Source organism: Tachysurus fulvidraco, chromosome 25 (assembly GCF_022655615.1).
Source record: "Tachysurus fulvidraco isolate hzauxx_2018 chromosome 25, HZAU_PFXX_2.0, whole genome shotgun sequence".
Lineage (NCBI taxonomy): Eukaryota > Metazoa > Chordata > Actinopteri > Siluriformes > Bagridae > Tachysurus > Tachysurus fulvidraco.
The window spans coordinates 7,386,600-7,410,078 of record NC_062542.1 but is presented as its reverse complement, the minus strand read 5'-3'; the positions used below and the strand labels follow the sequence as shown (position 1 = coordinate 7,410,078).

General features: G+C 37.9%; 2 protein-coding genes across 4 annotated transcripts in view; both read left to right on the top strand.

Annotated features, from left to right (window-relative positions):
- Positions 1-5,199, top strand: part of megf8 (multiple EGF-like-domains 8) — a 39,535-nt gene extending 34,336 nt beyond the window's left edge. The window contains exons 43-44 of the mRNA XM_027172171.2: positions 1,476-1,608; positions 1,876-5,199. Coding sequence (XP_027027972.2) covers positions 1,476-1,608; positions 1,876-3,336 — 1,594 coding nt within the window. The 3' untranslated portion in view covers positions 3,337-5,199. The remainder of the gene's footprint in view (positions 1-1,475; positions 1,609-1,875) is intronic.
- Positions 5,200-9,491: 4,292 nt separating this feature from the next.
- On the top strand, positions 9,492-13,113 carry LOC113662146 (zinc finger protein 501). Of its 3 annotated transcripts, none has more exons than XM_047808780.1 (3): positions 9,492-9,900; positions 10,026-10,485; positions 11,139-13,113. In XM_047808780.1, exons 2-3 carry the CDS (start codon positions 10,035-10,037, stop codon positions 12,542-12,544), a joined length of 1,857 nt encoding a protein of 618 aa, XP_047664736.1. In that variant the 5' UTR covers positions 9,492-9,900; positions 10,026-10,034; the 3' UTR covers positions 12,545-13,113. The 3 variants fall into 3 exon arrangements, with proteins under 3 accessions (XP_047664736.1, XP_027032635.1, XP_047664737.1); XM_047808781.1 differs by lacking the exon at positions 9,492-9,900 and having other exon boundaries at positions 10,440-10,485; positions 11,139-11,228; positions 11,333-13,113; XM_027176834.2 differs by having other exon boundaries at positions 9,493-10,485.
- Positions 13,114-23,479: the final 10,366 nt, after the last annotated feature.

Here is a 23,479-nt window from a genome sequence, read left to right as displayed (position 1 = left end):
GGCTGTAGCTATCGAATATTTTAGTAATCAAGTATTCTAACGAAAATTGCATCAATTGTTCTCTTAAAATGAACAAATATTGTTTCTTTTTTAGAAAAATGAACTTTTATTTTTTAATGCATAGTATGCAATGTATACAACAATATTTTCTATCACAAATAAACATTTAGATATTACCCATTGTTTCTTTGTCTGTACTTGCACTGTGAACAATGACAAAGTTGACTGAGAAGAATTAAGTACATTTAAGTGCCAAACATTCTGGGTTTTAAATGAACCCTTTTCTGAGATGCAAAAACAAAAAAATAAATTACTTTCAAATTATTTTTTTAAAGTATCAAAACTAAGGCATACATTAAAATAAATAAATAAATAATACAAAAATACTGCCTTTAAGTCATGCAACTTAACTTTCAGAACTAAAAGATTCAAAATCTACAGCTCAGCCATAACATAAGCCTTTATTGTCTAATTTGGAATGCTTTGTGGTATTTAAGAAGCAAAGACATGGACAGGAACTTGGACCTTTCACACTGAGTGCTTTAAATATATATATATATATATATATATATATATATATATATATATATATATATATATATATATATATATATATATATTAATCATAATATAAAAGTTTCTTTCAAAGTGTGTGTGCTTTAAAAGTCTAAAGGAGCATGTGATTGCAATGAAGAAAGGTAAGCATATCAACATATCAACTGAGGCTTGCCCTGCGGTTTGAAGCGATGTTTCCTGCTGCTGAAAACAGACGCTCTGATGGTGTCCTGAACTTTGGACATTTTCTGTCATTTTCTTCTGTTTGATTCTTCTCTTTGCTCATTGCTTATCGCGCCCGCGACCTCAAATCAAAAGACCACTAACTCCACGCATCTCCTTCCGCTTTGACGTACGAGCGTTGTCACACACACACACACACACACACACACACACACACACACACACACACACACACACACACACACACACACACACACACACAATGTACACAAAATTTGCCTCGATTAATTTTTGTAATCGAGTTACTCGAGGAATCGTTTCAGCCCTACATTTATACCATGACAGAAAAAAAAACCAAATTCTCTCCATGTAATAAGTAACTTTTTTACTTGCACAAGTGAATGACAGATTTACTTATCTGAAGGACAACAATATTGACAGTCAAGATGTCAAGCCCTGAATGTGTACTTTTTTCTTTCATACTACATACTACTGACGATGCAAATTAAAATGTAAAATGTCAGGATGAAGATTCCCTTTTAGTCATTTTCCTCCTTTTATATTACAACAAAGCAAGCACTCATCGTCTGTACGTTGAGATTCATTATTTTGGCACCGTCTTTGTAGACAGGTATAGGAGAAGAATGTGAATTTATACACTGGCACAAAATACATCCGATAAAAAAGTAAACATCGGTAGTTTTGTTGCAATGCGGGTTTTTATTTGTGTCTTTTAGGTGTCAGTGTAATGGCCATGCAGACACTTGCAATGAGCACGACGGAACAGGCTGCCCCTGTCAAAACAACACGGAGACATCATCTTGTCTCAGCAGCTCACAGAATGATCGCAAGGAGTGTTACAGACAACAGGTATTATTAGATATATTGGTTTGTTTTATTAATGATAATTAGATTTTATTTTATTGTCACAGTCTAGCCTGTAGTTTTTGGGAATCCTACATTTTTTGGGATAATTTCCAAGTGTCTTAAAATGTTCAAAATGATATTCAAAGGCTTGTACTGTAACGGTTTCATTAATTTTGTTAGCATCCTGATAGCACTGAACATATAGGAAATATGTATAACTAGGCTGGAGGAATTTACTTCCCTTACTCTGCAATGTTTTTGTTTTCCCAGTGTGCAAAGTGCAAGGACGCTTTCAATGGCACACCAATCAATGGCCGTCAGTGCTACCGGCAGTTCAACGTGGACAACGAGTGCTGCTTTGACCCGACATCACAGGTCAACTGTTTCCATGAGCCTAATATCCGAAATCTTCCAATGGGACGTACAGTGTTTTTTGCGGCCCAGCCCAAGTTCACTAATGTAGACATCCGCGTCACTATTGATGTTACGTTTGGTGAGGTGGAAGTGTATGTGTCTAATTCCCATGACACTTTCATTGTGGATGTTGACCGCCAGACGGGTGTACACAGCATTAAAATTGCAGACGACGTAGCCTCCGTTCCCATGACTCGAGGAGACAAAGAGGTCCCTTTAGCGCTGTCACCATTAAAAGTGAATGCAAATTCATCTTCCTCTGCCATCCTTGGTTTACATGCCAAACCCCACAGTGCTGAACGGGAAGTGCGTGAAGAGCGAGCAGAGGGCCTCATCACTTACATCACGGTGTGGAAGCCTCAGACCGTGCTGATTGTGCGTGTTGTGCGCGATCGTGTCGTCATCACCTTCCCGCATGAAGTGCACTCGCTTAAATCCAGCCGCTTCTTCATCGCTCTGCGAGGTGTTGGTACAGATGCCCATGGTGGAGAGTCGCAAGGTTTGCTGTTCCTACGCCAAGACCAGGCACACATAGACCTGTTTGTTTTTTTCTCTGTCTTCTTTTCCTGCTTCTTCCTCTTCCTGTCTGTGTGTGTTCTGCTCTGGAAGGTCAAACAGTTCCTGGACTTCAGGCGTGAACAGCGGCGTCACATTCAAGAGATGACAAAGATGGCATCACGCCCCTTTGCCAAACTCGCTGTCTATTTGGAGCCTGATGAGCCGCAACTCATCTATTTGCCCTCAGCTGGAGGAGGAAGCTCTGTCTCACTGGCACATGTTAGGACAGGCAAAATAGGGGGCATGGTCAGTCGAGGAAGACCTGGAGCTCCATCCTACAAGCATGATCCTGGTGTGACTCGCCACCATCACCACCACCCTGCCCTTGGAGGAGGCAACAGCGGGCAGCACCTTTCCTTGCACTACCTGAATATGCATCAGTACGTTCCCAGTTCTGCCACCAATCCAACATCACACAACCACCATCACCATCCAGCTTCACATGGCAGCTACCAGCAGTTCTGCCGCTCTGACCCCTTCCTCTCACAGCTCTTGGGCTTCTCCTACTCCTCCTTTAAAGTGGGACCTATCACCCTAGAGCCCACTGATGATGGCATGGCAGGAGTTGCCACTGTCCTATTCCAGCTACCTGGCGGTATCTTGGCACCTAACCGAGCATGTCTAGGCTCTGCCCTGGTCACCCTGAGACAGAACCTGCAGGAGTACTGTGGGCATGGTGGAGCTGGCACGCATCCAGGGGTTGGCATAGGCCGAAAGGGCATCCTGGGTCACCAGCATCTTACCACGATGGCCATGTGAGGTGCAGGAGGTCAGGAGTAAGAGGATGGACAGATGGGAATTTCAAGTTGAGGATGCGTAAATTAATACCATGTATAAGAGACAAGAATGGAAAAGGACGGACAACTTGAAAACTTTAAAGTGAATGTTCTTGAAAGGGCCAAGCTATGTGAAGAACATGTGAGGGTGTTTTATAAGGGATGTATTTATTGAAGCAGTGGAACAGATTATGTGGAATAGATGTGATTATTCTTGTACATAGACACAGTTAAGTATTAAGCAACTTTCATCGATTTGTCTTCTGCCCTTTGTGGAAAGCTTTCTGTGAGCTTGGCAGCAACATTTAGGAAACGCACTACATGTCTTGTTGCTGTAGCCTCCTTTTGTCCTATACACCACAGAAGTTGAAGTGACACACTGTCCCAAAGAAAGACTTTGGATTTCATTTTACGGTGTGTTGTTTCCGAACCAAAACGTGCTTTAAGACTCTAATGACAATCTGAACTGCTCTCTACAAGATCATTGCAGCTGGTTAAAATATAAACTCGATCGTCTACTAAAATGGGGCAGTTGTGGCTGAAAATATTTGGAAATATATGGAGTATTTTAATCATACTAAAATGAACAAATCATCGGCTTGAGGCTGTATCTCTTCTGAATGGTGAACCATGTGGATAGATTTACACATATTTAGCCTGGCAAAAATTGCATTTTAGTGTTTCTGGAGTTTTCCCCACTCACTGTATTTAAATGCTTTGTTCCTATAGTCATTTTGCTTGGTATCTATAGCAGATTTTGACTTTTAATTGCAATTGTATTTATGTTGACTGCTGTGTTATATTGTTAAGCCTACAAATGAAGGAATCACCTGCTGTCTGGTTATTGTTACAGTGGGTCAAGGTTAAAGTGTACAGTAATGGATATGCTTTAATATTTAATGTTATTTAAGAAATGGGTGATGCAGTCATGCATTTTAATCCAGCTACTTTTTTTTTGACTGAACAGTATTTATTTATAATGGTTTAATAATTGTCAGAAAAGGACTTGTTGGTAGGAAGTACCTGAATAGAATGAATAACGCTATGGAAAAAAATCAAGAATGGAAAAAGTGTTATATTTTAATAAGATTTTAGTTAATAAGGTAACATGGAAAAACAAGACCTCAAACCCGTTGTAAGTTTTTCCTTTTTTTGAAGACAGTGTTCTTTTTTTATTACATGGTCAGAATCGTCTTGCCATAAAGTGGCTATTTTAAGTCTAAAGGTTTAGAAGTTTTACAGGGCAGCATGGTAACACTTTCATGGCCATGGGTTCAAACCTGAGATCAGGTTACTCTCTGTAGATTTGCATATTCTACCCATGTCCACATGCCTTCTCTGTCACTGTTCAAAGAGATTGGCGAAACTACCTTTTGCCCTTCAGTAGCTGTACATTCACAATTGTGTATGATGTCCTGGGATGGACTGGCATACCATCCAGAAATCATCCCTGAAATGTATAGTGTTCCAGAGCCCCTGGCTGGAGTAATGCAGTTACTGTAAATAAATGAAAAAAATAAATGGATGAATAGATGAACAATGAAAAGTTGTAGACTCCTAACCGTATTACACCATGTAAAAATTCCACAGAAACCTCAAACAGTATCAGCTTGGGTTGACGATTCAATTCCATTCTGTCCTGGATCAATTTTGGTGCTGTTATAAAACAAATCAAGTATTTAGAAGGAGTTGAAAGACCAAAATGTGTACAGATTTCTTGAAACATGTGGATGCTATGTATTCTGTTCAGTCCTGCACACAATTATTTTATATTATGTGATTCATGTTCATGCATTCTGTGTATATACTACTTGGGCCCTATTAAAATTCAACTAATAGTGGTTAATACTGTGATGTGTTTGTTTTCTTTTTCATTTTTCGGAATCTTGGCATGAATTTTCATGTTCAAACATCTAACACTATGTAGCACTACTTTTCTTAGTCAGAACCTTTTCTTCCACCAACAGCAGAATGAAAGGAAAACAAGACCTAGACATGCCTAATGCTTGAGGGATTGCAGTCATTGTCATAATAACAAGCAGAGTTATAAGGAATTACGAATATGGGCTTCATATAACTCAAAACAATTGCACATGTGCATACTTCTGTTTGACAGATGATATACGATCATTTTGTACACTAAGACAAGAATATAAAGTTCTGCATTACAGACCTTTCACGGGACAAACTGTGCCAAGTATGATCTCCATGTTATCGTGTTCATATACTCACTGAGAACTCTTAGGAACACTTTACTAATAATTTACTTTACAAGGGATTTCCCTTGTTTTCAAAACGTTTGAAACCTTTATTTGAGATTCTTGTTCCCAAGATTCTATATCACATCAATTCTGCAGATTTTTATGTGCACTTTTAGGTCACAAATCGCCTGTTCACTGACATCCAAAAAGTGTTTTACTACATTCAGATATGGTGACACTGAATTAATGGTCATTTCTATGAAACCATGTTGAGGCAACCTTTGCTTTATGACATGGTGCATTGTCATGCTGGAAGTAGCCATTAGAATATGATGTTTAGCAACAATACTAAAATCATGTGGCATAATTATTTGTCGTGATTTGTATTGTCGGGTACAGTGTGTGCTAAAAAATAATTCCCCACATCATTTACACAAGACCGGTTGGGTCCATGGATTCGTGTTGTTGGCTCCAAATTCTGACCCCATCATCTGTGTACCTCAGCAGAAATCTAGATTCATCAGACCAGGCTACGCTTTTCCAGTCTTCAACTGTCCAGTTTTGGGGAGTCTTTGTCCACTGCAGCCTCAATTAACAAAGTGTTTCTGTCCTCAAAAGTTCTATATTTACATTTCTGTCATTTAGCAGACACCCTTATCTAGAGTGACTTATAATTTATTTCAATTTATACAACTGAGCAATTGAGGGTTAAGGGCCTTGCTCAAGGGCCCAGCAATGGCAGCTTGGTGGACCTGGGATTCCAACTCATGACCTTCCAATCAGTAGTCCAGTGCCTTAACCACTAGGCTACCACATCCCCACAATATTTACTTAAATTTAAAACTATTTACTGTGCTATTCTAAATAAACTCTAGATTCAGGGTATACAATCGTATCCTGAAAGGGCCAGTGTGAAGGTTATCCTTTCAGTATAATAATAATAATAATAATAATAATAATAATAATAATAACCTTTATTTTCTATAGCGCCTTTAAAAGAACATCTCAAAGCGCTTTACATAAGCAAAATAAAAACAACAAAAATACACACATAATATAAAGATTTAAATTAAAGCAACAAAAATAGACTATAAAATAAACATTATGTAAAATTACAATTAGTCAAATTAAAAGCTATCCTAAAAAAATAAGTTTTGAGCTGACATTTAAAAGTATCTCAGTTAGAAATTAATTCCACAGTTTTGGAACTAGTGAAGAGAAGGCCCTATCTCCCATCGATTTTAAACGAGTTAAAGGAACAGTTAAAAGACCAGATTCAGAAGAACGAAGGTCGCAAGATGGAATATAAGGAATTAAAAGATCAGCCAAATATTGAGGAGCTAACCCATGTAAGGCCGTGTAGGTAAGCATCGGAATCTTAAAATAACCCTAAACCTAACGGGGAGCCAGTGCGAGAACTCCAAAACGGGAGTAATGTGATCTTTTAACTTTGTTCTAGTAAGTATTCTCGCCGCCAAATTTTGCACTACCTGTAATTTGTGTAGCTTTAGACACTCCAGCCAACAAGGCATTGCAGTAATCAATACGGGAAAACACAAAAGAGTCGATCAGTCTCTCAGCAACAGAAAATGACAGCATTGGACGCAATCTGGCAATATTTCTGAAATGGAAGAACAAAGTTTTAACCGTATTTTGGATATGTGGCTCAAACGTTAAATTGGCATCAAAAATTAGATACCCTAGATTCCTCAATTTTGTTTGAAACTCCACATTTAAACCATCAAGAGTTAGCTTTGCGTAGTTGGTGGGGTGTATCTAATTTTCTGTCATCCATTCTTTCATCTTAGAAATACATTCAAAATGAAAATCAACAGGCACAGTTTCATTAGGTTTAAAATGAATATAGATCTGAGTATCATCTGCATAAAAATGAAATTTTAGACCAAGTGATCTCAAACCAAGCAGAAGCCACAGTCTAGTGAAAGCCAAAATTAACCGATTAACAGGTGGAATCAGGTGTGGCTTCTTTTTGAAAGAAATCTTTTGGGGTAAGATTGGACATTACTATTTAGTCCTGTTCTATACCCATGTTTGGTTATAGAAACACACATACCAGCCTGTCTGGTCCTAACAATCATTACAGTCAAAATCTCTATCACACCCCATCATTCTGGTGATTTCTTGTGAACATTAACTTTAATCTGCAGACCCTTATTTGCATGATTTTATGCCTAAAGTGCTTGGTGAGTTTTTACACTTATGATATCCTGCTTTGTCTGACTGTCAAGTGTAAAAGGGCTTGTTGAATTCCCACAATGCAGTTTATTTTCAAAATAAAAGCTTGAAATTAGTGGCAAAGAAGGTAACAAAAGTCCACAGCCATCAAGACCCAAAAGAGGCAAACTAGTAACAGCAACAGTTTCAGAACTAATACTGCTAATGCAGCATCATAGACAATGTTTTTATTTAATAATAGTAAGACAATTAAAATATATAAAATGATTATTGGTCACCTTAATCAACTAATAACCATGATTTGTCATGTATTATGAAAATGCCCTGCCCTAGTGTACAGTTATGTATCTTAGTAAAACAGTTACTATAAGTGGTTTTATGCCATTATGTCACTTATACGTGAAACTCGTGCATGCTTTATGAACAAAACACACAGATTTAGTTCCACTTTGCAGTTATAATAACCTCCACTCTTCTAGGAAGACTTTTCTCTAGTGTGTAGCTGTAGAGATTTGCTCATTCAGCCACAAGCGCATTTATCGAGTCCGATACTGCAAATATTAATGTCTTTAAGAACTATGCTTTGTGCACAGAGAAACTGTCATGCTGAAACATGTTTTCTTCTATTAGTTCCAGTAAAGATGTTCAATGCTAATAGTGATAGTGAGGACAGCCGAGAAGATCATTGGCATATCTCTTCCCTCTATCTGTACATTTACACCACACCCTGCATCCACCAATGCCAATGGATGATCCCAAACACCCCTCACACACACTCTTCACCCTCCTGCCATCTGGAAAAAAGAAGCATTCTGGCCCTCACGACCAGACTGTGTAACTGTTTATTTCCACAAGCCATCAGACTCCTTAATAACTGAACTCTTCCAATACACATCCATCAAACTGTTTACATGCTGTTTTGCACACTGTATGTGCTCTTTGCACATGCTGTCTCACATTTCAGTTGATTGATGTTTTGCACAATACTTTACAATACGTATTGTAACTGCTGCTATAATACTAATGTGTTCATTCCAGTATTTCTGCACATGCAATTTTGATTAACCATACAGTATTTACACTGGTCAGTGCTGTTGTTGTGTATTGTCTTGTCTTTTTTGTCTTGTCCTGGACTGTCTTTTATCCTGCACTGCCCTTTGTCCTGCACGTTCTTTTTTGTCTTTTGTCCTGCACTGTCTTTTTTGTCTTTTGTCCTGCACTGTCTTTTTGGACTTTGTCCTGCACTATCTTTTTTCCTGCACTGTCTTTTTTGTCTTATGTCCTGCACTATCTTCTGGTCTTTTCTCCTGCACTGTCTTTTCTTTTGTCCTGCACTGTCTTTTTGTCCTTTGTCCTGCACTGTCTTGTTTCTCTTGTCCTGCACCATGTACACCAGGTTGCAAAGGTTGCACTTTATGTATCTAGGACTAACTTACTAAGTCCTTAGCTCTGGCTTTGTTCTATGTAGCACCAGGGTCTGACAAAAAAAAAGTCATCATATACAATCGTGTGCTTCCAACTTTTGGGGAAGTGAGTGTGATGATCAGGTTTCCACAAACCTTTGGGTATGTAGTGTATATAAAGAATGTACAATGCACTAGCTATTATGCACTTTTTATGACCTCACTAACAGGTATTTTGATTAAACTGCTTGATTAAAGTGTTTATTCGTGAGCAATATGTCATGGGAAACGTAGCAAAAATTGAAGTGCAACTTTTATTTTGAAAAATAAAATAAATAAATAAAAAAACAGGTCAAATTCGGCCATAATAAACCAGGCTTCACTACAACTCTGTGGTTTTTACCTTGTATCGTCGAAACAAGGCGTTTTTTTAGCTATAAGATAGTAGCCGTTGCCTGAGGAAAGCTGAAACAAACGACTGTTTGAATCTAACGGCTCAGATTTGCTCGTGAAGTTACCTTAAAGTTGAGCTAATAGCTAACAGCTAAGTGAATTACATGTCCTTTGCTCGCTGACAGCTTTTTAGTCTTGTTTGTAATTATTTTCTACGGTTTAATCCTTCGCACCATGACGATTTATGTGAGAGAGCGAATGTGAAGAGGTTCATATTATTATCTATTGGGGGAATAAAATAAGTAATGTTACAGCTATTGTTTTTTCCATTTAGCCACGTAATGCTATTCTGAGGTAAATGCCCTTCCGTCGCTAATGTATATTGTGTACGAGCTAATGCTTTAGTCTTGTGATATAAATTTACTAGAAAATCTTTTATCCGATATAAAATAATCTTGAATGTTTTGATACTGGTGCAGTTTGACGCCATGGTGAAAATTAGCTCAAGGTGTTCAAGCTCATCCAACAACACGTCCAAGGCTACAGCAGTCACACACATCAAAACAGAGCCTTGTGCTATAGAAGTGACTTTAAACAACATGGACCCACACCGACAGCTAGTTTATTCCTGTGATGGAGCACCAAACCTGGTTTCTGATAATGTCTCTGCAGAACATCGTCATCAGATAAAACAAGAACCAAGTCACTCTGAAACAGACTTCATGCAACCAGGGAATGGAAATGTACAGCCTCAATCTATAGACTCTAGAGTATCTACAGAGACAAAGACAGAGCCGGAATGTGCTCAGGGACATTCGAGTTGTGGTGTGAAAACTGAGCCTGAAATCCATGATGTGGTAAATTTCCCCTTGAAAGAGGAGAAAGATGATGTGGAGATCAAGCTTGAGACCGGAGAAGAGGAGCGTGATGAAGGAGCAGGTAATTCAAATACTTTTCAACAGTTCAGGGGTCAAAGTGACCGTGCAGATCACTTAAATTTTTTTAAATCTTTTTAACAAATTGTACTTTTACAACGTTAGGGAAACGTGAGGAATGAAACACAACAGGGAAAGTTTTTAAAGTTTTTCTATAACCTCTTGTCATCTGCAGTGTTTATCTCTTACACTGCACCAGTTTGTCAAAAATATCTCTTTATGATATTATTTAATGTTCTGGAACATCTGTGAGACAAGTTTATTCCTGTCATCTCTTTTTTAAAGATGATGACAGTTTTTACTTGTTCGATAAATGATAAATAATACTCTTATGCTCCTGTTATTTAATGTATACAAACATAACTTTTTAAAACGTAAAAAAAAATCATTTGTAATATTTGACACCTTTAATAAATCACTACAATTGTTATAGTAAATTTTGAATTTTTTTTCTTAAACCATGGAGTTCTAAGCTGTTCTATTATTATAATCTAGTGATATATTTTAGCAATGCAGGAACTTACAAACCATTCAAAATATCTTAATAGTGCTCCATTTATCATTTAATGTCTGTTTACCTATTGCCTTTTTGTTTGACAAGTTTAACAGGTCCTAAAATATAACATTTCACAATATTTCATTTCTCTCCATTCCCAGACCGGGAGTCTTTCTTTTCCTGCCCTTACTGTGCTGTGTCCTTCACTGAATATTCGTACCTTGAAAAGCATCTCAAATGGACGCATCGAAGTAATTACCTTGTTTGGCTAAAAACTCAGAAAGCACCAAAGTGCATCAAAATATCCTCCAAGATGCTCAGCTGCTCCTCTTGTAACCATCACTTCTTTACCCAGGAGCAGCTGAAGGTGCATATGCGGCGCGCCCACCTTCCGACGCCTGCACCGACCCGGAAACGCTACACGTGTCCTCAGTGTGACCGCAGCTTTGATTACATCGGCAATCTGCAGAACCACTGTCGTCGATGCCACAGTTTGTCCACCGTGTGTACCGACGGAGAGCTGAGCTGTGCTTCATGTGGCAAAAACTTTGCAGGAATGTGGGGCCTCGGACCTCATCAGTGCCAGAAGTTAGAAGAAGAACACAAACCGCAAATAGTTGGAGATGTAACACTTTGTACAGACCGTGGTTATCTATGTCAACACTGTGGAAAGAGCTGTGCTACGCTGCAGTGTTTAACCATACACACACGCACACATACGGGCGAGAAGCCGTACATCTGCACTGACTGTGGGAATGGCTTTAAAGAGATGGGCAGCTTGCGCAAGCACATGGTCATACACACTGGTGTCAAGCCATATTCGTGCCCCGAGTGTGAGAAGAGCTTTGCTCGAATGAGCCACCTGAGCACACACCTGCGCACACACACCGGCGAGAGGCCGTACCCATGTCCTCAGTGTGGTATGAGGTTCAGTCACAGGTCCACACTGCGTCTACATTGCCGCGTCCATTCCGGAGAAAAGCCGTTCTCTTGTGTGGATTGCGAGAAAACGTTTGCGACATTGAGCAACCTGAAAGTGCACCTCCTGACACACAACCAGGAGAAGATCCACAAGTGTAATGAGTGCAGGAAGACATTTTCCAGACTCGACGTACTGAAGAAACACCTCAGAATTCACAATGGCGAGAGGCCGTACGTGTGCACTGTCTGCAGCAAGAGATTCAATCGCGTCCAGCACCTCACCAACCACCAGCGCACACACACAGGCGAAAGGCCGTACCGCTGTGAAGAGTGCGGTGCAAGCTTCGCACAGTCTGGCGATCTGACCAAACATGTGCGTGGGCACACTGGGGAAAAACCTTATGCGTGTCCCGAGTGCAACCGGTGCTACAGTAATTCTGGAGATCTGGGAAAGCATAGACGCACTCACAGTGGCCACAGGCCTTACAGGTGTCAACAGTGTGACAAGGCATTCCTCATGCCACAACATTTGAAAACACACATTCTCACACACACCGGCGAGAGGCCACATATCTGCCCAAAGTGTCAGCGCACGTTTATACGCTCGCACCATCTCACCCAGCACCTCAATACACATCATATTTAGTCTTACATTTAAAATAACTCCGTTAAGGGGTTGATTGCGTTTTTTTTTAAAAGAACTGACTTCTTAAATGTGGGTCATGACTATTTGCACATTATCCATGGTTCTGTCTTTTGAAATAGCTTCACCTGTCAAAGTAAAATCCAAATTTGTAGTAAAAAATGATATTTAATTGTCATTATTACTGTATCACTGATCCATAGGATTCATAGCTTCTGTAAAGCCAACTATTAAAATTTAAGCTTTTATTTTTCTCTGGCCAGTTCCTGTCTCATATAATCAAATAATATGAATGCAGATTATTACAGCTGATGAGATTCTTAGGCGAATTATCGGTTTTATTTGGAGCATGTCAGCCAGTCCAAAGTGTGTGTATTGTGTTTAAGGCAATAAAGGGATTTAAGGTGTTATTTGCACTGTAACTCAAAATGGATAATGTCACTGTAGATAAAATATGAAACACGCCATCGTGTAATGTGGAATATGGAGAATAATAACGGTAGTGCAGTTATATTGTAACCCCTAATGAGACCTGTCACTTACAAACAATTAATAAAACATTTCTTTTCAAACCGCTCTCAATTTCTTGCTTATTAATCTTTCTAATTAACATGCAGCAAAAATCAACATGAACTTAATAATTCTAATAATGAAAGAAAATTCTGTATATTTTCAGCAGTGTCTATACGATGTTGATGATATGCATCTTCTACTTTATAGGACCATTCAGGGACCCGTACACACTTTTGTACACCATTACAAAAGGTACAAACATTCACTGGTGCCCAAGAAGATGACATGTTACATGAAGAGCCAGGGTGTGTAAACTTTTGTTTGTCTAAGTTCATCAAATGTCATTAGCCTTCTATGTATTATTCTATACTATAAGTCAAGCATAGTGCTAATTAACTGAGAATCCATATGGCTAATTATAATTAAAAGCCATCCATCAAAAGGATAAATGAATGTTAGCATGCATCCGTGAGGCAATTGCAACACAACAGCTTCTATTAAATCAAAAATACACGGTAGGTTTTGCTTATGAAACAACAAATTTGTTTGTAAATCTTTTTTATTGGCATTTCCTCTGACATGACGGTCTTCAATAAAACCTTTAAATGTCTTCTCTTAACCAAATTTGCGTAGAATTATCGTTCCCCAATGAAGATCCACATCACGTCGAGTACGCAAATGCAGACTTATTGCAGAATGCTGCATATTAGACATGAATGATCCATTTTACTTCTATAAATATATTCTTAGAACTCTGAGATTGACTGTGAGATTTGTTAGTGCTTTCTGTAGATACGCCATGTCGGTGCAGAGAATGCCTTATGACTGCATTATCTGAATTTAAATATCAATCAAAATGAGGTTAGAACAGGAAAGGTTTTTCAAACAGATAAGTCTCTAAACCAGACACATTGAACAAAGCGTTTTGTAGCTGCGTAGAAGAACTAAAGTACTTCTTCATATCGGGTTTCATATTTTATTAATGAGATTCAATACTGTATCCCGAAACAGAATATGCTTGTGGAAAAGTTTGTGTGATGGCAGTTCAAAGCAGTTACTTTATCTAAACGGCCCCACTTCCCTTTTTAAACCTTTCCACAGGGGCAAAAAGAGAAAGCTTCTCCACACTGCACTTAACCCCAGGTTACTGGCATTTTAAAACTCGCTTTTAACCCTGTGTAAGGAATGTTACACAGTGGTAATACTGACACAGGGGTAGTTTTTGCTTTTGTTGTGTTAACCCTGCATTGTGGTGTACAGTGTGAAATAATACAGTGTTAAAAAATAGAAGTGGTATTAAGATGTAGGACAACTGTTGCCTTTGGGTCCGTTGTTGACCCAAACAGACATTGGAGGATTTCTGTGCAAAAGCAAGAGACAAGCGATTGTATTGATTGTATTTATCCGATCATGGCTGTTGATATCACAAATATGCAATTAAGAACCTATAATTTAGGAATGTACAGTGTGTAATGCCAGATTATGATGAGCCAGGATTAACATGTCAAATAGCAACAGTGTGAAACTTCGAGCGAAACGTAACCCAGGTTTCTGTTTACCTGGGATTTACAATGGTTAACTATTTCTATTAACTATTGTTACAGATGTGAAAAGGCCTATAATGAGTCTGTCAGTCAGTCAGTCAGTCAGACAGACAGACAGACAGACAGACAGACAGACAGACAGACAGACAGACAGACAGACTGACTGACTGATTGATTGATTGATTGATTGATTGATTGATTGATTGATTGATTGATTGATTGATTGATTTGAGCAATCCTCAACTCCAGGAATAAGAAATGCTAGTAACAGGATTTCAGTGCAAAGAAAAGCAGTTTTTTCTTCTTACCTGAGACTGAAGCTACATTTAAGTCTCATTTTTATAATATCTAGTCAGTAAGGCCACATGATCTGCAATTCTGCCTCATAGACACACTGCCTTAAAGGAAATCTATGTCAGGCAAGTCGCCCTCTGTTCCTCCTTAGGAGAGTCAGCGAGGGTATATTAAAATGATATTGGAATGCACAACCAGAATGAGTGGCTCAGAAAACATTGATCTGAGGGCCTTCCAAAGCCATGTTAAGTAAATAAGTAACTCATTATACATAGAGTTTGATTAACAAGTTGAAGCTCATTTCAAACACATGCTCAAATAACACCCTGAGTTACCCCTGGCATCAGGTAAGGCTATTTTGCAAGATTATTAAAAATTTAGTTATCACTTGAAAATAGTGTTAATGCAGGTTTTGCCAAATAAGAAACACAACCCCTTTTTACTGATTTATTCTTGTTGTTAGTTGTCATCTTTAAGTAGCTTCGGTTAAATTTCATTTTAGATAAAATCCATTATTTTGGCATTCAGTCGATTCAATACTGGACTTCTGTTTTTATGCTGGTGGACAGTCAAATTTTTTAAAATCATGGATTTGTATTGTTTTGCTCATTTGGAAATATTTCTTTTCTAATTAAAATAGTGAAGGTAGTAAGATGACTACTTTATCTCAATGTATCTTATAAATACTAATAAATGACCGATTTTGCTTAATCCATTTTATCTTTATAGATTTTGAATTTCTTTCTGTTTCATAACGTATACTTGCACCAAGGTGTACTTACAAGCATTTGGATTAAACCGACACTTAGAGACAACAGATGGATCACTCGGTTGGTCAAGGCCTGCAGAACAGGTCTGCTTCAGTCAATGTTGGGGGGATTGCTCTATTATTTTTATGTCTACAATTACTAGGACAGCAGTGTAACTGGCACAGCAACACAGATAACAAAGATGTATTTAGGGCTAAATAATATTGAGTGTACCTCTGTTTAAAGCTGGAATCAATACTTCTTTAAGCATGTCCATTTTTCATTTAGCAAGTGGCTCTGTCTGTTAGAGGAGGGGCATGGAGATGAATGGATGTGGTGAGATTCTTGCTGTTGCCATAGCAATAATAGCCATAGAGGAAAAACTTTAGAATTAAAAGGAATAGTTTGGCCAAAAATAACTTTCCCACGTCTGAGATTTTCCTAAAACCAAAACATGTTTGTGATCTGAAGTGTATTTTTCTTTAACTTTGTGTTAAGGAAAGTAAGGAAATTTTCAGGATACTAGATCGGCATTGTGCAAACTTTGTAAATACACAGGTTACAGAAAATAGTAGAAATTCACAGAAATAAATACATTCACAGTAATAAATAGCAACCTCTAAGCTGTTTAAATGCTCACTAAAAATTTGTTAGATGGTTTATTTTCTATACCAGGAGCTCTTTTAGAAGTTCTCCCTGCAAGCTTTATAGTATTGTGCTTATTTTTATGTTTGCATTTCTATAGCAAAAAAAGACTGGAACCTCTCGGGTGGGTGCTTCGAATAAATGTTCAAACTGTGTTGAAAAGAGTAAAAGCAGGTGAAAGAACAACTGTAATTTTTTCATAGACATTCCACAACAATTGTAAATGAATAAAAAGAATGACTCTTAATTCTTAATTATTAATTAATTAATACTGTGAAATAATAGGAATAAAACACTTTGGGAGATGCTGTTATTGGAAAATAGTGTGAAATCAAACCACAAAGTCATCTAGTACCATAAAAAATTATTTGATTCTTTCCATAAAACAAAACAAATGTAAAATATATTACCATTTGAGCCACTGTTGCTACATCAAAATGTCTATATTTTATAATATTATAATATGTTTATGAATTTAGAAACTTGCTTACATTGTTTTTAAGATTATTTAAAAATGTGTGTAAAGTTTTATGCATTGCTAAACCAGCATGTATATGATACCAACATGAGCCTTATAGCCTTATAGTATAGAGTCATTTTGTAAACGACTCTTTACAAAAATGCCTTTAAATATGTAACAGTGGCCAAGCTAATGTCGTACTGATGCTGATGTTGTAGCAGTTCCTCTTCTGAGGCACCAGGGGGAAACAGATAGCTGTCAATAGGTGCTTTGGGAATTCTGGTGTTGAAGCATGTGTGTGTGCATAATTCCTGTCATTATTCCCTTTCACTAAGTATTAGGTTGAGTGTCATTCTCTTAATCTTAGATCTATCTTGGATTTGCTTTAGTTGCATTTAGATTAAAAAAGCAATAATTTAAATACATTTTGCATTTTCACCAGAAATGGCAGAACTCATTTGGTTTCCATTTTTCCACACTTTTTTTTATCACTTGTACCACACAGAGTTGTATGGAACGAGAAGCTTATGCCAGAGGATACAAAGCACAAGGTGGGGGGCATCCTGGATGACACGCCAACCCATAGCACACATACTCACATACCCTTTCACACACTATGGACAATTTAGAGCTAGAGGGACAATCAGCCTTCAATGAATGTCTTTGGACTAAGGAGGAAACCAGAGTACCCAGAGGAAACCCCTGAGAAACAGGGTGAACATGTATACTCTTCACACAAGGCTGAGGTAGGAATCTAACCCCCCAACCCCAGAGGTGAGATACCAACATGCTACCCAACGGTGCTGCCTACACTGCTAACAGACTAAAACTGATTTTTTCTAAGTGGACACATACTTCATTTAGTTAATTATCAGCACTTGAATATAGAATATAATATAATGCCACTGTAAAAAGATGACTGTAAAGGTAAATAACACTATATGATGAATATTATTTGAAGAGTCCCCATGCAGGTGTCTGTAGAGTAAACATATTATACCCTATTATTATTTAAAGCAGAATTTTATGGGGAATTAACTTTTTTTTTTTTTTTTTTTTTAAGTAAGGGAGCCTCACATGATCCAGTGTGAAACATATCTGCTGTTGTGTGTTGTGTTACAAGTTAAAAAACTATGGTTTCAGTGGAACAAATAAATTTTACATGTGAAATAATGTTCCTGTCTTCTTTCCATAATTCAGGTGATTTTTTAAAAATAGATTTTAGGGTGTCGTTCTATATGTGACGGATAAAGAATTTTTTTTACACCGTAATTGTAAAAAAATCAACCCGCAGCCTATACTGAAATTCTATTGCCATTTTTGAAACCATTTTCTGAACTGCCATCTGAAAGACCTTTGTCTACTGTCTATAAAATTAAATTACACTCATGTTGGAGCCAGTAACTGTCCACTTGTAGTCTTTTTCTACCTTGGGTTTACTCCCAGTGTTATTTGAGCAGCTCAATTTGGAGCATATTTACTGTCTATATGTTTGTCAATTTAATGGAGGAACACATTGTTGGCTTTGGTGTTTTGGTGTCATGGTGTCGTCACACTGCTGTGGTTTTGCTGCTCATTGGCCCGGGAGGTCAGTGTGTGGGAAGAGCTGGCGGCTCTTGGGGTCTTTACAAGGCTTTGGGGTGTCTTCACCCGTGTCCCTTTGGGCTCAGCCAAGCCTGGATCCACTTCTCTCATTCATGAAGAGGTCAGAACGTGGGTCAAATCACCGCTTTTCTGCTCCCTCGAATAACCCACACCGTGCGTGTGAGGGAGGGTTTGTGTGGGTGTAGATGAAACTGTGTATTTTTAGATGGACGTGTTTTTGGGCTTGTCGTAGTGTTTTCTTGGCATGTATGGCTTTCTAAAATGCCTTAAACCACAGACAGGCACAAAGAAACGTTGTGTGTTTTGTTGAGTAGAGCTTCAGGGATGCTGCTTAGTGCTGTTAGTGAATGGGGTTGGTGCTGTCAAAGTAAAAATGAGGAGCTTCTCATATTCCATTAGCTTCACTGCATCTGCAATTGTTGTCAGCTCGCTTTCATCAACAGTATAACTCTTTGCACTCAGCCTTGCTGCTGGAATGCCTCTGCTCTTACTTTCCTCTGTAACTGCTGACCAGCTGCAGCCAGTGCTTTTTACTCTGGTGACAGTCCCCACATCTCTTCACTCTTTTTTCTCCTCTCCTCCTTTTCCTTCCTCTGCTGGCCCATGGCCTAACCTTTGGCTTTGAATGTCTGTTTAGTGTGGGGATAGAGATATCAAGGGAGAGCGAGACTGACACTCAGCGCTCGCCTGCTCGGTAAATATGAACTGCACCCAAACGGACAGCCTCATTTATCACAGGAGGAAGAGAGAGCCAGAGGGAGGGAGTGAGGGAATGAGTAGCTGTGAAGAACAACATGGCTTTAGGATGCTGGAAAGACATTAAGCTGGGTAAGAACATTAGTGTCCAGGTTAACGTCCAAGACAATAGCAGGACTTTAGAAAAGAGCTGGATCAGTTCTTCCTGGTATTATCAGGAAGGCTCAAGTCAAACTGTGTTGAATGTAGATCAAAACATGTAATCTGCTCCTGATTGTACTCTGGTAGGTGATAAGGCTAATCCTCACTGCTGAACACAGCCACTAGGACCACACATAACTGAGCCCTAAAAGGATGAAGTCGTTAAAGCCAGCATTCAGTCAGGCTCTAACCAGCTACAGGGCTGCTAAATACATTGATTCATTACAAATAAATAAATAAATAAATATCAACTTTGTTTACGGAATAAAATCATGAAGTGTGGCTGAAATAGCTGAAGAAGTTTATTAAAAGATAATGTTTATGCAGGATAATTTAAAAATCCCTTTTAACAGAGATGTAAGGATTTAACGAAAAACACAAGTCTGTTGGTTCTCTGGTTTTTGCTCACCTTCCCAGAACTACCTCGTTGGTGGATTGGCTACTCCAAATTGCCCCCAGGTGTAAATGTGTGTCCATGTGTATAAGGAGTCTAATAAAATCCCCTTAGATGAATTGTGTTGAATTGTTGTGTTGATTATTATTACCTCAAAATGTGAAAAAAAAAATTGTTTGAAGGAATTTCTACTTAACTTGTTGGCAAATCTGAAAAAAAAAATTCATGTAATATTGTGCTAATTTTTATCAAATTGTAACTTTTGTGTCACTTGTATTTACATTTGTATGTATTTTCAATATGCCACTGGAGGACAGGTGATGTTTTTGTTAAACGTTGGATAAAACATTCCTTTATGTATGAAGTGTCGTGTGAAAAATGGTCTATGGATCAAGTAAAATTGCCATATTGTGAAGAAAATTTAGAAAAGAAAAGTTAGATTGAAGGATATGGAATTAGAGGAAGTATTTCACAAGTATTTCACAAATATGTGAAAGTTTATGTAGTGGGACTGTGGGGTCTGGTTTTAGGGTTTTACTCGCTCATGAGACATGTAATGTGCGGAAGACAGCAAACTAATAAAACTGTGTTTGAAAGTGGAATTACGGAACAGGAAAATGATTTGAGCTAGGTGTTGACATCACAGACTATTAACTGTATGTTACGAAGTATTTTCAAAGTAAAATTAAGATAATGTAAGGGCACTATACATTAACAAGTTTTGTTAATCCATAGGAAAGGCATTTGCATTTACAAAATGTAAATATCAATTAAATCCTGCTAATTACATTTATTAAAAAAATAAAGATTTATAATTATGGATCCTAGTAGTTTACAGGCCCTTATGGACTAATATCCTCTAATTAACACTAATAACTGCAACATCAGTGCTAATTGTCTGTCAATAGGCACTAAGTACAGACTCTTTAATCCTCAGTCTTGCTCATGTGACCTCAACATTCCCTGAGGACTAATTGGCAGATTTATGACACATGGATTAGCATCGTCTGAAGTGTTCTAACAGCATAAATAGTGCCCTTTAGAGACTTCGGCCCTGAAGAATCATTTGTTTACCTTGTGTTTTCAATGCTAGTGTAAATTATGTCAATGGAAAAACATGTTATCTATTAAAAACCTTTTTTTTTTTTTAACCCAATGTAGCCTCTGTGTCTGCCATGGATAGCCACATCACAATATGAGCTGAAATACTTGAGCAGGTCTATAAATTAAATAAATGCAACTGTGGTGGCCCAATGAAAGCAATTGTATGCTCATAAAATCATCTCTGCTGGGTCCTCCATATCTATTTCACTGCCTGCCGTTTGATTGCTCTTCTTTTCTTCCTTAACCCCTTTTCTCTCATAGTCTCTCTTCCTTATTAACATTTTCCTATGCTATTTTCCATTTGCAAATGAAGTCCATTTCCACAGTGTCCATATCTGACCAAGGCCTCTCTCCGTTTCTCTCTGCCTCTCACTCGTTCTATATTTCCCAATTTCAGAAAGAGACAACTGAGAGGGAAGATGATGTGTGACAGTTGCCATATTTCGATCTTCTGTCAGTAAGATTAATATTGACACAATGAGTATTTTACCAGGGGCTATTTGACTGTGTGTGATGTGTATTTATTTCATTACTTGGGGTTGGGGCATTTTTCTTAAGAATCAGATGGTAACTGATGTGTAGCCTGAAATTGATAGAGTGTATTGTGGCCTCGGACAATATAGTCAATATAGTCACACCAAAAGATGTATTTACCATTGCATTTTTGTCTAGAAAGAAATGACCCTCACTTTACTTTATTTCAGTTAAGCTAAATAAATAGAAGGAACCTCAGCTGGAAAATAGCAAAAATACTTTTTAAGATAGTACAGATAGTGTAGATAACAAGCATTTCTGTAAATTTTAATTTAATTGAAACACAAAACTTTTTTCCACTTTACAATACTTCTCAATGTGCAACATCCACAAATAAAGTTTTACTAATGCAGATGTGTCCAACTCCAGTATGGGAGAAATAATCATACATTTTTAATGGCCCAATGTAAAAAAAAAAAGGGGACCCATCGAGAACCCATACACTGACCACAGGTTTGGTGATAAGTGGCAGTGTGTTCTCAAGGGTCTTCAAAAGACTGAATATGCAACATAACATAATTGTAACATATGCAAATCTCACCGCACAATAGGGCTATGCAAAAAACTGAGATGCAGATCCATCCCTAGTAATAAAATAAATGCATTTCGTTGGATTTATTACATACTAATATACATACATACTTACATACTTTTTCATTTTAGTGAGCCAGTGACTTTTGTATGTTGCTCTTGATAAGGGCATCTGCCAAATGCTGTAATAATTAAAGATTGTGCACATTAAAATAAAGTTGATACTTCATTCGTTCATCGTCGGTTAATGATTTATCCTGATCAGACTTGCAGTAGATCCAGAGCCTATCCTGGGAATACTGGGCATGAGACAAGAATGCACACTGAATTGGATGCCAGTCTATTTCAGGGCAACATACACACAGACACTTTCACACCAATCTGAGTCTCCCATTCACCCAATGACATAATTTTCGGAGGTGGGAGGAAACCAGAGAAGCTCAAGGAAACACTGACAATAGAGAAATAGGAAGCTCAGGATTGAACCAGTGACCACTGTGACACCAGATTAAATAATACATATAGGTATATTGAAAATTGTCAGACATGTTTAATTATCACTCAAACATCATGAAATAAAAAATAAAAAATTAAATTTTACATAAACTACTTAAGAAACAACAGGGCAACATATATATCTAAGTAGAGAGTCTTGCTTGAGTGACAGGACTTGACGATTTCTCCACTGATGAAACGATTCCTTGTAATTTACTTGTAATGATGATAAGAATATTAATAGGGTACTATTTCATTCTGTGTGACTCACACCTGAGGCAGGGGACTAACATGACATGGGTCCCAGAGATTTCATTACAGTATTTGTCTGCATACTCCCCCAAACACCATTAATATTTCATAATCTGTAATCCAATTGTACTGTCTACACCTACTTATCATGACCCATCACTAGCACAGCAAAAAAAACAAGCATGCCAAGCAAGCAAGCAACAACACACACACACACACACACACACACACAAATGTTGGCATTTCCACTCACCACACTGTTTGTGATCTTACTATAGTGGGAATATAAAAGCAGCTGCCATCAATGAAATTCTGCACACTAGTCTATCTCAAAGAATTTTGCGACCTCATTTACTCGACTCATTTTTAAATTTATGAAATAAGATGTAATCTTATTGTAAAAGATGTAAAAGATGTAGCTCCCAACGTCCTCTGTGGGACGAAGCCTTTGGACGTCCACTGAGCCGAGGCCGACTCTAAGAATCCTGAGACATCTCCAGTTAGACTCTGTGGTACTCAGGAGATCAGAAGTCCTTGAACCTCACACCAATACAACATTTAACTGACTGTATATTACAATCACACCCCCAGTGTCACCCATATGAGGATGGGTTCCCCCTTGAGTCCGGTTCCTCTCAAGGTTTCTTCCTTTACCAATTTAAGGGAGTTTTTCCTTGCCACTGCTGCCTGAGTCATCTCAGACTTGCTCATAGGGGAATAAATACATACACACTGTGAACTATATACATCTAATAATAATCTAGAATTTTTATTCTGTTAATTCTTATGTCTTTTATTATTCGTTATTTCCTTTATCATTAATTATGTTTACCTTCTGCTCTGTGTTTATGTTCTGTAAAGCTGCTTTGAGACAATGTCTATTGTAAAAAGCGCTATACAAATAAACTTGAATTGAATTGA